Source organism: Rhagoletis pomonella, unplaced genomic scaffold (genome assembly GCF_013731165.1).
Source record: "Rhagoletis pomonella isolate Grant_MI unplaced genomic scaffold, Rhpom_1.0 Rhpom_scaffold_00004, whole genome shotgun sequence".
NCBI lineage: Eukaryota > Metazoa > Arthropoda > Insecta > Diptera > Tephritidae > Rhagoletis > Rhagoletis pomonella.
Genome location: NW_023458558.1, coordinates 14,134,123 through 14,148,987, shown reverse-complemented (window position 1 = coordinate 14,148,987; position 14,865 = coordinate 14,134,123). Strand labels below are relative to the sequence as shown.

The window sequence follows — 14,865 nt, the reverse complement described above, 5'->3', positions numbered from 1 at the left end:
TTTTTTAATGTTATTCCTAACATTTGCCTTCGCAAATGCGAATGTGAAAAATATAACATTCGAAACATCCCTAATACATACAAACCTACATATAGAGTGCACCTCAGTAGCAATCAACAATTTAATGTAATCCACATAAAAATCAAACTAAAACAGAAATCAATCATAAACACTAACAACTGCACATTTTACCGAATTGATTAACATAGTATATTTATATATGTACATATAAAAATTTCTGTATATAATTGCTTGAACATAGCCACATACATATGTACATTGGTATGTTTGTGATATGAATTACACCAATACTAATGGCGTATATTTTTTGATACTACATGCGTTCCATCAGCAGCAATCTATGCACGATTTCTCGCAATTATATCTATATGCATACATACATACATATGTATGTATGTAAGAGTATGTTGGTCCTGAATTAATAAGATTTAGTTTGAAGTCGCAATTATAAGGTATAGCCATTTCCTTCAGCTAAAACTCCTGAACGTATGTAGATGTTTTTGTTAGAAACAAAATAACAATGCACACAAAATTTTCTTTGAAAACGGTTTGGTTCGGTTGAAATGGCTGCCGGTGGACACATAAGCACACTAAAGCCCACCATCGGTCCCGGTTTGGTACGGCAAGGGATCTCGCCAACAGACCCGTAGCTAAAGAGATTTCTCCTCTGCTCAGCGCAACGAGCTCCACTATCCGGCTGCATGAGTTTTATCGTTTTGCAGCTTTAACAGTTTCCATCTTTTGCCTGCTTCTAAGCAGAAGAATACCTGTAACTGGAGCTTGCAGGTAGCGAGTGGCATGTACAATGCCGCAGAGTCATCTCAAAAGCGCTTCCATTTTGAGTAGAGTCCGAATTGAGGGCCATTACTTTAAATTCATATTTCCACTATTTTGTTTGGTTTTTGAGCAGTCACTTCCTCACTAATTTTATGTACAACAGTAGCCCGTTTCTGTAACTTTTCTCTACCGATTATTTCTCTACTGGTAGAGAAAATACGTCACTCTCACCTACTAATTAGCAGTAGAGAACAGGGCGGCGAATTCGTATCTCGATTCGCCTTGGTAGAGAATTGTTACAGAAACGAGCTACAGATTTCAAAACATACCCATTATTGGGCGTCAGAAAAAGGCTACGAAAGTGCCCAATAACTACATACAATTGATGCAAAGCAATTTTGTATTTCGCTCCATGTTACCCAAAGTGTTTGTTCACTTCGCTTAGACTGGTTTTAATATGGTTTACAAATAAACAACTTTGGAAATTCGAATTTTTTCAAGTTTTAGCGTTTTTTTTTTTGGCTTCACTTCCGTCAAATCTGAACCATATGTCTTTATTTTATTGATAAACGCGAAATTATGACATGACAAATCGGAATGCTATATCTTTTGGTGGTATTACGGACTTCCGGAAGTGGGTTAAACTGGCCGGAAGTTAATTTTTTTTTATTATACATATATGTTTTTACTACATATTCGGGTTCTGAGGATAAGAATACCTACATAAATATTGTTTGGAACTTTTTTCTCGGAATTGCCTTTTTCAACCACTAAATGACCTTCGAACTACAACTCCCCTTGGACGGAAAATTACGAATCACCAAGTCGGGGATGTTTTATTGTTTGGTCGTATAACCGACTTCCGATTTCACCCGGATATGGGTTAAACTGACCGGAAGTCCATTTTTTTTAAATATGACATATATGTTTTCCCCAGATTCAGATTCTGCGGACAAAAATACATAAATTTTTGTCGGAAATTTTTTTCTGAAATGGACATATAAGCAGACAAAATTGGGTTGCCAGTGGAAGAAAAAATTTAAAAAATAAATATCAAGTAAAATCACCAAATAAAGTACCGAGTATTAAAGTAAGTACTCATTTTTATACTCTCAGTATCGATGCTTACTCAAATAATATTTCTAAGAGCGGTCGCCCCTCGGCACACAATAGCAAACCAACGAGTGGAGTGCGAATTTTTTCGTTAATTGACAAAAGATAAATACGTTTCTATGTATTTTGTATTTTTTGTAGGTACATTTAAAAAGGCAAGATGGAGCATATTCTTTGAAAAAAAACGATTCACTTAATTTTAAAGTAAATCATGGGCTTCGGCTTCGGTAATCGGCCGAATGTTAGATCAAAACCGAACGTTCGGTTGGGCTTCGGCCGAAAAATGTACCTGTGGCCGGACTCTAGTTATAACTACATATGCACATATGTAAATACCAGCTACATGCACACTATTACATGTAATTATTATTCACAATTATCTTACGGATATGTACATGTGTATGTATGTGCTTCAAATAACTTAATATGTATGAGATTTTTCAATAGCGGAGCGTATCGTAAAAAATTGGTATAATTAAAAAAAAAAGACAAAACTTTCGCGAAAAAATTTTTAGTCTTCAATCAAACGAAAGTGTGGTGATTAAAATAGTAATTGAAGAAAAAAATAAACAAATTTAAATTTAAGTTTTTTTCTATTTGGCGCAACAGCTATCTGATACCTCATGCAACTATCCTCACAATTCTCACTTATGATAATTAATGTTATTAGCGCATTGTTATGCGGTCTGTGGCAAGCCAAATTGTAGATATCGATTGCAAACAACAAACAAAAACAACATCAGTAGCTCTGGCTGCCAAATGGCGACAATTGCAATTGAGTCAGAGGCGCCGGCGCATGCATCGCCGCTAGTGCAGTTAATCGATCGGCAGCGATGCCTGTGTATTTTGTGACGAAGTGAGAATAACTAACTACCGGCAACATTGGTTTCCATGCAACAATGTAAGCAAACACAAGGCACAAGGTTTGTGGATACAACCAACAAGAAAGCGACGAGAAAAGCTGCGTTTGTAGTGTGTTGCAAAGATTTGTAGTTTCAACGGTTGCATTATTGGCACAATTTATTATAATCGATAGTAGAAAAAAAAAAATTGATCTTTCCAATAGCGACAAATGTACGATATGTATAAAAAATTAATTGTTGATTTTGCTTTTATTTCAGTGCGTTTTTTTTCCATTGTCACTGCTATCGATGGCGTTCCAATCTGGTTTTATTAATTTTACTTTCATTTCCTTGCGGCGACGGAGTTCACACTAATGGCCCCAATGGTATGCGCGCATGTGTACTCTATTATTATATATGTATGTATGTTTGTGTCATTGCTGCTTTACTAAGTCAATCAGTCAGTCAGTTAGTAGAGTCTGCGTTTTGTATCCATCGTTTCCTTTTTTGCTTAGCCTATTCTTGTTGATGGCATCTAGCTGTTGCAGTGCATGCTGCATGCATGTAGCATTGCAGATTTCCAAGATGCAAGTTCAGTTAAATTGGCCAGCATTGCGAGTGGTATCATTCCACACCGAGTAGATAACCCGTGATTGTGGTTTGCAACGATGGTTAATTTAATTTAAAATATATCTACTCGTACTTTTACTGCATATTACTTGTAAAATATAATTCATACATACATACATACGTGCATGCATATGCATATGTGTAAATATGTAAACACGTATATGATAATATATATGTACATTAGGGTGGCCCAAAAATACATAGGAAGATCAACTTTTTTGATTTTTTCTGCTGCCACCCCCCGAGAATTCAAGAAATAAAAAAATGAGCAGACAAGTATTTTTTTTTCGATTTTGAAATCGATTAATATTTACCCGTGCTGCCAGGGCTATGAAGTTTCCCATAGGGAAAATACATCATTTCGTAGAGTTGCTTTAAAATCGTTAAAAATAAATATTTTTTTGTTTGAATAAGACTATTTTCCATCAGAAGTTTTCAAAAAATAGAATTTTGATACTTATTTAACGTAAAAATTATACTAAATATGTTTTAATAGCCGATAATCCTATCCGTTACAAATACAAAAATTGAGTTATTTTATGTTTTCATAACCACATCACGCACGAACAGCTCAATGGATGTGTTTGATTCTTTTTTTCCTTTCTACTCGATTATTTCCGTGGGCATGTGGTAAAGAATTTTGAAAAATAGGGTTGCCAGACATGTGGAATTTTAAAATTATTTAAAGGCTCAATAAAATAATTAGGTTTCTTCATCAAAACTAAAACACCGTTCGAATGCATTTAAATACATTGTTTTTACCTTTCTAAAAAGTACAACAACGGTTATTAAAAATTTAAGCTAACTTAATACCACAATATGGGTAGGTTTATGCACTCCCAGCAAAGGTTTTTGAAAATACGTACTTTAATTAACATATAAATTTGTTTGGATAGTGTTTTAATTTATCTATAATATAAATTTTTTTAAATCATGCTGCATGCGGTTAAGTAAAAAATGTTTTCCAAACAAAAGCTTTTTAAAGCTTTAACCCCTACATATTTCTGGATAGTGTAGGCATCTATCAAAAAAATTAAAATGAGTGCGATATAACGTCGCTCCTACGTAAAAATATCGAATGTGCAAAATTGCATATTGCCTCAATTCCCATATGTAACTTACATTATTACCTCATCTTAGTTAAAAGGTGGCTGACAGCCCTATTTAAAAACATGTTAGTCCTTTCGTGTAATACCCATGTTGTGATATCAAATAAGCTTACATTTTTAATAATCGTTGTTCTATTTTTTTTTGGACAGGTGGCAACTCCGTTCAAAAGTATTTTTTAAATATCTTGAAAGGCTTTTAGTTTTTATGAAGAAACTTAAATATTTTAAATTTTCAAATATCCTTTAAATAATTTTAAATTTTCAAATATCTGGCAACCCTTTTTAATCGAGTTATCGTGTGCACAGACGGACGGAAGGATGGACGAACGAATCGATTTTTTTTCATTCTGATCATTTAAGTATACACTTGTATATATATATCTCGATTCGTTTTGCCTGTTACAAACAACTGTTATGTGAACAAAGTTTAGTATAATACCTTGTGCACAATTGTGCTCGGGTATAAAAAGAGAGTTTAACATTTTCTTGCGGCGTATTTATATATACATAGATACTTCTTTACTTTAACTAGAATATGTGGTAAAAGCGTGTTTATTCCATTTAAAAGAATGGACTTCCGGTCAGTTACGCGACCAAAAGATAGAGCATCCCTTACTTGGTAATTGAAATTCTTTAGTTTTCCAATAAAAATATTTTCCTCCATTTTAGAAGGGGTGGATGAGTGGTCTAGGACATGCACTATATTGTCCCAAATTTTCTGATAAAGACAAACGCAACTCACGCGTCTGGATGTGTAAATACTCTGGTACATTATATGTGTAAGTCCATGCATTCGCATTGGTTAATGCTCCCACTGCTATGTCAATGGTATTTAATTTCCGATTTGATCACTTCAGCTGAAATGTGCTCACATTTGTGTTTTACGCGCCACTGCAAATCGTTTTGTCGTCAAAGTTGATGCTTGATGCTGTGCAATTTGACGATGCACATTTATGATCTTGTGATGGTGGCGCGCACAATCTGTTTTCATATATTACTCAATGACCTAGTTTGGTGAGATGTGAATATTAAATACATACATATATGTACATACAATGGACGCAGTAATTTTAGCTCAACCCCGTTGTGTTTGCTGCTATTTGCTGTTAGTGGTTGCTGCAGTTAGCGAGTGATCCGCAATGCGCAACTCAATGACAACGAGGTATTGTATGTATTTAGCCGAAGGCATCTATTGGTTGCATCTATGATACCCGGCTATGGTGCTCACAATAGCAAAGCTGCGTGTGCTGGCTGCTGACGCTCGCCTGATAAAAGGAATTGCTCTGCGCGGCAGCTTCGCAATTCATTGTCGTTTATACGCTAGTCTGGAAGTTAAGTTCAAGTTCGCAAAAGTTAACGGAAAAACAATCTTGTGAACGGACGGTTTGTGTTGAGGCGCGAGTTCTGTTGTCGTCAACATTCGAGGCGTGTATTTGTATAAGAATGGAAACATTTGCCCAAATCTGTGTTCGATTATTGCTGCTTTCGCATGTGTTCTTGGTCAGTGAAAGTGTGAATAGTGAAATAAACGTCGGAAGTGTGCGCCGCAATGCTGTTGAACATTTAAATTTATCTAAGGCGGATATAATGGATAACGGTATTCCACATCGTACAGAAACGTATCCATACGCTACCGATGCTAAATCTTTAGCTTCGCCTGATGAGGTTGGCGCTTCCCAACAACAACGCGGTTTAGTCACACACAGTGATGAGTATGTGGCGCGCAATCAGCGTCGTTGTTTCGAGAAACGCAGCTTGGTGTCCTGCATTAAATATAAAGCCTCGAAAATTGTTTGGATGTTGGCGACAAATAGTCTTGGTTACTTTCCCAATGAGTATAGCCGTGAGTTGGTGGAGGATCAACGTCGCATACGAATCATACAGCTAGGCGAACCAGCGGATATTGTGGTGTTTAGCGACGCGAGGAGTTTACAAGGTTCGCCTAAAAATAAGTGATGAAAGTGAATACTAAGCGATAGTTGTGGCATGCCATGTAACTATGCTAGTGACCGGATACCACCTAGAGACCGTACTTTTTTGTATTTTTTTTTTTTGTCTGAAATAAGAAACCCGTTGACAATTTTGAATTTTGAAGATTTGAAATCGAAGGAGGCCTTTATTTGTAATGAGGTCGAAAATCAGTGATCGGAATTTAAAAAATTATGTGTGGTACTCATTAAACTTTCTACAAAAATTAAAAAAAATCTGCAAAGTTTCGCCTAAATTGCAAACTTTTTAATTAGACTCTAAGAAAAAAAATTATTTTAGTATAATAAATTGCTAAAAATTGCGTTGAGCTTAGGATTTTTTTTCTACACAGTGTAAAGCACTTCCTTCTGCAACCTTGCGGAGTGCTGCCAGTTGTTCTTTTTTATCAAATCGCGAAGTAGCGAACAAATGTGGCACGTACCAAAAACAGCTAATTGGGATTTGCCGATTTTGACAATTCTTAAGTAAAAGTAAGCTTGATTACCTATTCAGACCAGTACTCGCTCTTCTATGCTGCAATCAGTAAAGCATACGTACATATGTGTGTATTATCATGATCTATACTTAGCAGTTTTGAAAAGGTTTTATGATGCTTAACTACGTACCACATCTGCGTTAATGATTTCCGTGAAGTCCCTATCTTTGCTTCTTTTGTCATACGAGATCACCCAAGTTTAACTAATACTCTGGCGACTTTCCTTGACATAGAAGAAGCTTTTAAAAATGCCAGTATAGAAGTTATTCACAAATCCTTAGCCGATAACTGTATCAGCTCATGGATAATGGCATTGCTGCACAACAGGACGATTTTAGCAGAATTGGGTAGCTGCATACCAAAAGACACGCTTCAGGGCGGAATGATTTTGCCACTTTAGTGGTCTTCTAAAGCGATGAGGAATTTGGCTCCCAGGAGCCTTTTGACCTTAGGTGCCGACTTGGCTAATTTGAGTGCTCGAAGAGGGGTGGCACCGGGTGTGGTGTCGGGACAAACATAATATACGGTGCTCTGGGTAAGCTGGGTCAATGGGCTGAGCAAACCACATTGCTCAAATCAACCAAAAAATAATAATAATTACCAAAGTTGAATGTCCAAATACTAAGATTATATAAACGAGAAAAGTACTTGCGCATCATACTGGATCGTAGTGAGGATAATTTAGAAAAACAATATAGAGGATCGTACAAAGAAAGCGAGTATTGCTTTTTAATTCGGCAAACGGCTTGTTGGGAATGCTTGTGATCTTTACCCAAAACTGTGAATGTTCACAGCAGTGGTACATCGGACTTTATGTTAAGGTTCCTTGGTTTAGTAGACGTACTTACGGAAGCTGTATACTTATGTAAAATTAAGCCGAGCTCAAAGTGCGGTATGAATGGCGACTGCAGGGGCCTCTTGCTAAACAATTTCAACTTTGATTTTTTTCTGCCACATATTTATATTTACTGCATTTACTGTCGAATCTCAAAGTATGATATATTGATGTTCTTCTTTCGAGGAGACACTTTGTTTTGTTTCAGAGTTCGGTGATCTCTACTACCACGTTCACGTAGCGTCAATTTTATTTCAGAAATCGTGTAATGCACTTCAGATTAGTCAAACGTACTTCAGAAACTGTTAATTGGACTTCAGATAAGTCAATTGTACTTCAGAGTCCGTTAATTGGATTTCAGATTAGTCAATTGGATTTCAGAAACCAAACAATTTGCTTCAGGAACCGAAAAATGTATTTAAGATTAGTCAATTGTATTTCAGAAACCATAAAATGCACTTTAGATTCGTAAATTGTACTTCACAAACCGAAAAATGTACTTTAGACTAATCAATTGAAATTCAGACACCGTAAAATGTACTTAAGAAAGTGTGATATGTACTTCAGAAATTGTAAACGCACGACAAAAGGAAAACTATGTAAATAGGAGATAGGACATTTTCGAACTGCCTGCCAAGATAGGCCGATCTTCCACTCAGCTATAATTATCCTGGACCTCCTTTTCACAAAATATATACACTTTATTAATTGAAACTACATAATAATTGCTTCAATATCAAAAGATTGCAATCGAATATATGTATGTATATAGTGCAAGCATAATGCCATTTATTCACATTTAATATGTACATACATACTTTGCATAAAATTACTTGTAATATATACATATGAATACATTTATGTTTATTATGGCATATATCGAACTTTTTTTACTTTCATTCAATTGTGATTTGTTGCGATTAAAAGAATTAATTTCTTAAAAAAAAAAACTATAAAAAAAATTATTAAAATGGAGATCCAGGATAAGTGTGTTATTTGTCGAATAAGTATTACGATGCAAATATCTCCTGGATGAGGTTTGTGGAAAGGAGATCTTAAATTCAGGATTTTGTCCGATTTGCAGACAAATACTTAATGGCAATGTATCTCTTACAACCAAGAACCCAGATTAATTTTAATAGTTTATGTATGTATGTGTGTATGTATGTATGTACATGTATATGATTTATTTTATTGATTAACGTAGACACTGAAGCTATCGAGCGCCAAAACTACAAGGTCTATTCGAATCAGGATAAAAGCAGAGCCGTGGAAGCAGCAAATAAGAACGACGATTGGATAAATTCGGCAGGATCTTTGGGCATGAACTATAAAACTGAATACACATGGGTGACCTCTGGCAGAGATGCTCAAAAGAGGAGGAGTAAAAGCAAAGTCCCTTGCCGTGGAATAAGTGGACGCTATTTTAAATTGGCTGGAGGAGAACTGCACTTTGTCACTAAAACAAATAAAATTGAAAGTGTGCAATGCTTTCCAAAAGGAAGTGCCGATCTCCACAATAGGAAACTATTTACAGGGCAGGTTGTATACGATTAAAAATGTAAACCACTAGCCAGCGACTATGAACAGTGCCGTAAATAAGGCAAAAAGCGCCGAATATGTAAGAGCTTTAAATACTTTTATACAAGCTGGAAAACAAATAATATTGACGAAACAAATTTTAATTTGTTCTGCCGTCGCACGCGGCGTCGCGCACGCTCTGGATGTAGAGCAGTTCAGATGCTAACAGCCGCGCGTGGGCCGAACATTCATCTTATCGGCGCTATAGCCACAAGCGGAATAATAGCAATGGAGCGCCGACGCGGATCTTTTAAAGCTGCGGATGCATGCAATTGGATACAAACGGTCCTTCAGAGGTGGCTTGAGATGGGCAACAACCTTGCGAATTTAGTTGTGGTGTGCGATAATGCTCTGTGCCACGCTCATTTGGAAAATGCCATCAATAATTATAACGCCACAGCAAAGGCAACACTCCTGCGCCTGGGACCATATTAGCCAATGCTGAATCCTATAGAAATAATTTGGTCTAAAATAAAAACATATGTGAAGGTTAATATTGGAGTTCCAGTTACGTTTGGTCCTGGCGTAGTCGAGCAATGACTTTCCCATTTAGAGCGTCTTATTGACGAGGCAAAAACAACGGTTGGCGGAGGCGATTGTGGTAGAGCCATTCAGCATTCTACCACCTTTCACCCGGATGTACTATCCTTAGTTGATATGCCAGTTGGCATGTAATTTCAACCTACATATGTATGTATGTATATTATTAACAGCTACCAAATAAATGTTTTTTTTTTTTAAATAAATGTTGCGAAAAATCTGAAAGCTACATAGATTTAGAAAATATATTCATGGTTGAGCGCTCATTTGTGTCAAGTGCATTTTTTTGCGAAAACGTTATATGTTTCTGAAGTACATTTTATGGTTTCTGAAATACAATTGACTAATCTGTAGTACATTTTATGATATCCGAAGTACAATTGGAAAAGTTGTAGTACTTACTCACAAGATCTCCGTTCTTATCACCCTAATGTATCACACTAATGCCAGTAAATTACAGCTCGCCGAAAATTATTAAACTTTTTCTTTGGAAGTATATCGATAATGCCAGTTGAACCATTTAAGAAACGTTTAATTGCGGAATTTAGGTGTCACCGAAAATTTTAAAAAGGCGGCACTTACCTTCTGCAAATTTTTTTCCCTAATTGCTTTGCAAAAATAGTTTAAACTCAGGGGTGAACGACGATCTTCTTGTAGTTTGCTACTTTGGTAATTCAGTAATGTTGCTCACAGCCTAGGTTGGCATTGGCTATTAATTTGTAAAAATTTCACTTAACCTAAAAATATGCATAACTAACCGACTTTCACATCTTTTTCGGTTTCTTTTGGTCTCTGCTCTTTCTTAACTTTAATTTTCACCAGCATACCCGATGAACTTAGTCCCGCCCCATTATTCAATAATGAAAGGCTAGATAATTATTGAAAACCGCGTTTTGACACCCTGCCGTTGCATTTACGCTGGAAATCCTTTGGTGCGAAATGGTAGTAGAAAAGTACCCAAATTTGGCAATTAGTAGTGAAAGTTTGACATTTTAAATAAAAAATTATCGCCCATGAGAATACTCACATCAAAATGGCGGCATTCTGATTAGAATTACTCTCATCGTTTACAAGGACTTTTACTATATATTGGAATCAGTGTTGCCATGGAAAATTTTTTTTCCTACCAAAATCTACCAAATTTTTTTAGAGTTTTTAGTTTTTTTCCAGTGTCAAGTTTATTTATTAAAACCAAAACACAGCTAGTACAATAAAAAAAACAATTTAACTGAGTATAACAGTTAATTTTAACGTATAGACTTATATAAATGTTTGTCTCTTTACACACACATGCGTACATATTATTATTATTATTATTATTACGTCGGGAATATTCGCGCTGCGACCTAATTTATCGCAGATTTGGGCTCCATACTTTGCGAGAAAGTCAGACCTTTCGTTGCCTTCAAACTCCACCACACCACGGCCTTACGTTATTGTGGGCTCCCAGGTGGTGAGAAAGAGTTTTACAGCTGCCCACAAGCCTTGGTGCCGTTTTAAAGGAGTTTAAGACTTTTAACGCTGCCTGGCTATCATATAATATTTATTCTGCCCCCGTTTGTCCTTATACGAAGACATTCGCGAGCACAGACTTCGATCGCGAAGACTTCCGCATTGGCACGTTTTTCTGGAATCTCGGTTCAAATACGCCTGTCACCAGGGGCGGATCCAGCGGGGGAGTTTTTGGGATTAAACTACGTGTCAGTTAGCGGCGGACCCACGGGGGGTGTTTTAATACATAGACGCCCCTATTATACATACATAGAAGAGCTGAAAGCAGCTACGTATTCTGCAAAAATTTTCTCGCCGGTAAACGATTTCAGAGGATAAATTTACCAATCTTAAAACAAATACCTACTACTGGCCATGTACACTTTGTTTGGAAATTACCCACATATGAAAGTAGTAGTAGTTTATCACAAATTTTGTAGTTCAATTTAAACTAATAATGTAATATCAGAAAACTTTAAATTCGCAGGTAAATACGAGTATCTATCGGCAAATTCTATGTGGCAACACAAGGTATTTTTGTATTATGTACAAAGGTATCTTTACCTCCTTGCGAGCTTATTTTGCCTCAATGTTCAATTCTTTTTTGTTCTCTTTTTTATTTAATTTAATTTTTTTGTTTTTGCATTTCTTATACATATATGTATTTCAGGCGACAGCGAATTTGTGAGCATATTGAAGTTTTTCAAACGCGCAACAGAAACCTTTGGCCGCAATCATGGCATCCAAGTGAAGCTATCCAGCGAAACAGGCGCCCGCATAGTTGACGCTGAAGTTGGTTAGTATGCGCTAACAAGTGCTTGTAGTATTAAATGAGCTTACAAAATATTTAATTTTTTTTTCGTAATTTGTTGCGCTTAGTTGGGCGTACCAGGCATGATCGAAAACGCCGCAAATGGCTTATCATACTGCCACTTATCATTCTCTTGAAGATCGCCCACCTCAAGATGACCGTCGTTACATTATTGCTGGGCGTACTTGGCTTGAATGTGTTGCTGGTGGGCGGCGTCGCCTGGCTAATACATTATCTGAAATTCAAGACCTTATGTAAAATACATCCACATTTAGTGCAATCGCATTCACATGTCTACGACTCCGATCCGGCTGGTAAGTGGAGAGAGAGTCCGGAGAATGGGACGATGTTATGCTATTATTCAAATGATAAAATACATATATGTACATATATAAATTTTCTTTCATTTGTTATGAATTTTTATTCATACTTTTTTTGCTTTCTTATAAACGGTTAAATTTGATGACGCGCATGGGCAGATTATTCCTCATTCATTGGCAGTAGCTTTCCTGGCTCCTATTATAGCGGTGCTGGTGGCGGTGGTCATGAAATTAACGGAAAAGACTGGGCCACAAGCAAGGCATACCATGGCCACAATTATTTGGACACCATCAGTAAGCGGCTGAAATAGCTGAAAATGTTGTCATGGCGTTATTTGCTAAGCATTTGGCGAAAGTATTATGTGCGTTATTATCGGTTTTATGCACAAGTATTCGGTAATTTGGGGTAAGCATGTAAGCGAAGCCAATTTGTTCGATACATGTTGGATATAAAACTATAGTCAGATTATGTTTAATTATATTTTAATTTTATTTAGCATTAGTAGCCACTTAGAATTTAGACCAAATGCATTGGTTTCCACAATAGAAGTTTAGCTTTTATTTTATTTTATTTTCTTTAATTTTATTTATGAAATTTTTTTAGTAATTTTTAGTTCTTAAGTATTTAGGTTAATTTTTACTTAATTTCTTCAGCCTCATCTCACAATTGAAAATACAATCAATAAAAAAAAAAAATAAAAAAAAAATGTCTCAACCTTGTTAAATAAAACAGTAGATCAGCTACGCTCCTCGGATACAAATCCTTACTTCTCTTGCAGACTTTTGACGATCCTCTATGGTGTAGTGGCTAGCATTGCGCGCTACCATTCCGCAGGGCCTGGGTTCAACCCAACAACAAGAAATTAAAAACAAAAAAAGTATTCTCTCTAATAACGGTCGCCCTCTGCCAAGAAAAACAGCTTCTCATAAAAATACAATAATACGGCACATGCCACAAATCCGAGGAGAAGTTCGGCCAAACACCAACATATGCATGTGTAAACGCCAATCTATTATTATTATTAATAATTTCCCCTCTTTCTCTTTTCTTTTCTCCTACGTTCTTGAACTTTCGATTTAATTTTTACAGATCTATGGAGGATGAAGGTGTGCTTTGAGAGAAAAAATCTACTTCACTCACTACATTTTTTATCAAAACTTCTCCACACTTTCCAAATATTTTTTACCCACAAAAGTATCCTAGCTAGTTATCGTTAGGGACGTCGTTGGCAAAAATACAGGGATGTATTTTTTTGATTCGCAAATGTACATCGATATTGTTCGATAAATCGGAGGGCACACATCGATGCATCGATTTGCAAAGAAAATAGAAAATATTTCACAACAAAATATGTTATTAGCAAAATTGTACAAAATTTCAAATTAATCACTGTAACTGAGCTAATTATGTTCCTAAAGGATTTTGTTGGAGTCATTTCAACTTTTTGGTGGAAAACTGAAATCACAGTTCCATGTGCTAGATGTGTCAGTTTTCAAAAAATATCGATGCATCGATACAACGATTGGAAAATTTTTGATGCACTGAAGCAAAACTTCGGTATTTTCGATGCATCGATGTTTTTCCGATTTCCCTATATATTATTCATTGCCGACACTGCTCGGTACTTATGCAAATGATGATAACTACCATGTATGTATGTATAGATGGTGTCTTATAGTATTAATAAAATAGTTGTTTTATATTTATACAAACGAATATATAAAATATACATATCTATTAAAAAATGTAAAAAAAAAAATCATGAAGTACTACACTATGAATACGGAGTTACACATTTACTTCGGTTGATAATAAAAAAAACTCTTTAATTTCATAAATTTACAAATTTTGTATTCCTTATTTAAACCCTAAGTCACTTAGACCGTCTAAGTAGTAGTTAATCGAATATATCGCACGTTTAATAATATAGAGATGTAGCTCCCGTAACCAAAAATCCCTTATGGCATGGTTTTATAAAAAAAAATTAAACACTTATTTACGACAGCCATGGTTTCCTTGGATATTTCTTTTAGAATTTGACGTATAATACCCCAATACACTAGACTACACATAGTCGGAAAAATCTCCAATACAAATTGACCTGCCCTAATGTACAATATTTACATACCTTCATACCATTTATTTTACAGGAAAAGCCAAAAATATTATGTGTTGAGCATCAAAAACAGGTAGGGATTTTTAAAAAGTGGTGGATGCAGGTTTTCGAAATATTTCGATCCCGCGCCACCTACGGGCAAATTTTGTTGTGGAGTTTTTTTTTATTTTCATGTAAGTAATATACTTTCTGAAATGAACCAAATTGGTTCATA

General features: G+C 35.7%; 2 protein-coding genes across 2 annotated transcripts in view; one reads left to right on the top strand and one right to left on the bottom strand.

Moving 5' to 3' along the window:
• Positions 1-14,865, bottom strand: part of LOC118737061 (golgin subfamily A member 7) — a 67,344-nt gene that overhangs the window by 11,314 nt on the left and 41,165 nt on the right. The gene's annotated exons all lie outside the window — the stretch shown is intronic.
• On the top strand, positions 5,747-13,089 carry LOC118737060. The gene is made up of 4 exons (XM_036467307.1): positions 5,747-6,428; positions 12,074-12,199; positions 12,283-12,528; positions 12,694-13,089. The coding sequence occupies exons 1-4, from the start codon at positions 5,936-5,938 to the stop codon at positions 12,843-12,845; spliced, it is 1,017 nt and encodes a 338-aa protein (XP_036323200.1). The 5' UTR covers positions 5,747-5,935; the 3' UTR covers positions 12,846-13,089.

Bases quoted from the DNA above. Each gene is read 5' to 3' on its own strand.
- LOC118737060 (XM_036467307.1), top strand. From the start codon at position 5,936: ATGGAAACATTTGCCCAAATCTGTGTTCGATTATTGCTGCTTTCGCAT. The intron at 6,429-12,073 runs GTTCGCCTAAAA...TATGTATTTCAG, and splicing joins CGACGCGAGGAGTTTACAAG to GCGACAGCGAATTTGTGAGC. The intron at 12,529-12,693 runs GTAAGTGGAGAG...GCGCATGGGCAG, and splicing joins CTACGACTCCGATCCGGCTG to ATTATTCCTCATTCATTGGC.